Genomic DNA, 2,500 nt, shown 5'->3' with positions numbered 1-2,500 from the left:
CCAGAATCCCATGCTGAGCGAGCAGCGTGGTGCAGAGCGCGGAGCATCGTCACATGACACGAGAGCTCAGCGTATTAGCCAGACAAAGAAGGAGGAGAGGATCATGGGAGATTGAAAGCTCAGGTGTTTATTTCCCCAGCATCTCGAACCGGTCGTGAACTTCCTGTGAACCAGAGTCGGCGCTTCGTGACGAAACGCTGCTCGTCCACTTTCAATTAACTCATTTCTTCAAATATAATTTTAAACAATTAAATTCAAGAATTACGCAAAAAACAGAGAAGATTCATATTTTGTCCTATAATTGTTTTGCTAGTTTTTTTAATTTCTCAAACGCTCAAAGGAGAAAGGTTTAGTTATTTGTGTGGTCACTAAAATGTTTCTCTGTAGATCAGAGAGAGAAACGTCTTTAACCTGGAGATTCCAGTCGTGTCACATGAGATGAATCCCTTCAGCCTGAGGGAGTTTCCTGTTTCCTCGTTGCAGAGTCAAGTGTTCGCTCTGATAATAATACTGATAAATGGGTCACGGGGATTAACGGACGTGCAAAGTTCAAATACTGATTCACAGAATGTCACAGTTTAATAAGAGACTTTCTGTGTCTGAGACGAACCAATCAGAGAGCAGGAAATACTGGAGAGAGAGAGAAGGTGAGATGCACTGTAAAAAATAACACTCCTGGGCGTGAAGATTTAGATGTGACTAAAAGTTCATTTCTTTCAAAGGTTGTCGTTCCTAGAACAACCTGTGTGTGAGTTTTAAGTTTTTCTATTCTTTGTCTTTTTTTCCGTTGCTGTGAATCTTCCAGATAATCTCCTGCTTTGTTCTCACATGGACTCAAGTATCCGAGTCATTCTCCAGAGTTTCTCCAGAGTTTCTCCAGAGTTTCTCCAGAGTTTCTCCAGAGTTTCTCCTGCCAGCCCTCTCCTGACTCTATTTATCTGATTGACTGTGAGTAGCGCCGCCCAGGTGTGTTAGCTTTATTAATACTGACTCTTACCCTCATGCCTTCAAATCTGGAGAGGGCTCTGAGGGGCCGCAGGGCGCGGAGCGTCCGCAGGGACTTGATGGCTGCAAAGTCTGAATAACCCAACGTGTTGGCCACCAGACTGACCAATGAGACCTGGGGCAGAGAGAGAGGACAGGAAGAGGCGGAGAAACAGAAGAGAGAAGCAGGAACGTTAAACTAAAGACGAAGAGAGAGGGGGAGGAGACTGGAGCGGCCAATCAGAGCCCTGGAAATCTGAGGACGAAGTTAGTTTAACGATCAGCTGATTCCTGAGGGAACAAGAGAAATGAAGTATGTTAGAGTAAAGTCAAGTTTGTCCTCAGAATCCAGACCAGGTTCCATCCTGTGAAACACTGTGGAGAAGAAAACGGTCACGACTGTTCAGCAGCGACGAGACGGAAAAACATCGGAGCGCTTTATCGGCGACGTGAACACTGTTGAACATCATGTTTAGTTAAATTATATATTTATTGACTCTTTTATGTTTGTTTTTTAAAATATAATAATTTGAAAATCGAGTTTTTCATTTGTAAATCCTTTTTACGATCAATCTTTTTATTGCCCATTAAAATAGGAAATAAATAACTTGGTAATAAAGTCTCTATTTAGTGATTAACACATTTATTTGTAAAAAATATTAGTTGTTATATTTATTGAACTATGATTCATTAATTAATGAAATGCTTTCATACTATTTCTGCAGAACAGGACCAGACTCATTTCCTCACAGAAAATTAATGTTTGAGTTGCTTCATCGGTGGATAAATGTTTTTAAATATTTCACAAACCTTTGCTTGTTTGTTCGTCGAACACAGAAACAGAAACATTTCTAAAAGCCTCTAAGTTCCCGGCTGAGCCCCACGTGGGCGTGTCCTGGTCCAGCCGGGTGGCGCCGGTTCTTACCCTGATACCAGCGAAGCGAGCCGCGGCCCGGAGAGGACGGAGAGCCCTCAGAGTCCTCAGCACCCGCATGGTGGTGATCTGGTCCACAGAGATGAACTGAGCCAGGTGACCCATCACTGAAATCTACAGGGCGTTACACCGTCACTGTGACATCATCATCTAGGTCATTTAAATACGTCAGAAGCAAAAACAACCACAAGACCGAAGATAAAACCGTGAAGCGCCGATCGTACGTTTCATTTCACTCCTACTTTGTCTTTCTTGAAGCTGTCGTCAGAAACTCAACACAGAAATAAAAGCCTGACGCCTTTCAACGTGACACTGAGATGGAAACAGTGGAAACAAACAGAATTCATTTGATTCTCTGTGTATCCGTCTGTTTTCACTGATGAAGACAACAACGTGAAGAAGGAACTAAAAACCAGAGCAAACTGTAAAATAAATCTAAATAATAAAGAGTAAAAAAAAAAAGAGTTGAGGATTCAAGTTTCTTTTTATGATTTTGAACTTCTTAAATGTCTTTTAAGGATCCAGTGATTAACATCAACCTACACACACACAACAGGTTCGCATGTTTTCTTAATTGACGAC

At 41.9% G+C, this 2,500-nt stretch overlaps 1 protein-coding gene across 1 annotated transcript in view; it reads right to left on the bottom strand.

The window, feature by feature from the left end:
- LOC118098351 (sodium channel protein type 4 subunit alpha-like) overlaps nucleotides 1-2,500 on the bottom strand; it is a 111,535-nt gene that overhangs the window by 15,406 nt on the left and 93,629 nt on the right. The window contains exon 26 of the mRNA XM_047337853.1: nucleotides 998-1,120. Within this exon, the coding sequence (XP_047193809.1) occupies nucleotides 998-1,120 (123 nt within the window). The remainder of the gene's footprint in view (nucleotides 1-997; nucleotides 1,121-2,500) is intronic.

The sequence above is a fragment of the Hippoglossus stenolepis genome, chromosome 19 (genome assembly GCF_022539355.2).
Source record: "Hippoglossus stenolepis isolate QCI-W04-F060 chromosome 19, HSTE1.2, whole genome shotgun sequence".
NCBI lineage: Eukaryota > Metazoa > Chordata > Actinopteri > Pleuronectiformes > Pleuronectidae > Hippoglossus > Hippoglossus stenolepis.
The sequence above is the reverse complement of the archived record's forward strand: the minus strand, read 5'-3'. Positions and strand labels throughout refer to the sequence as shown.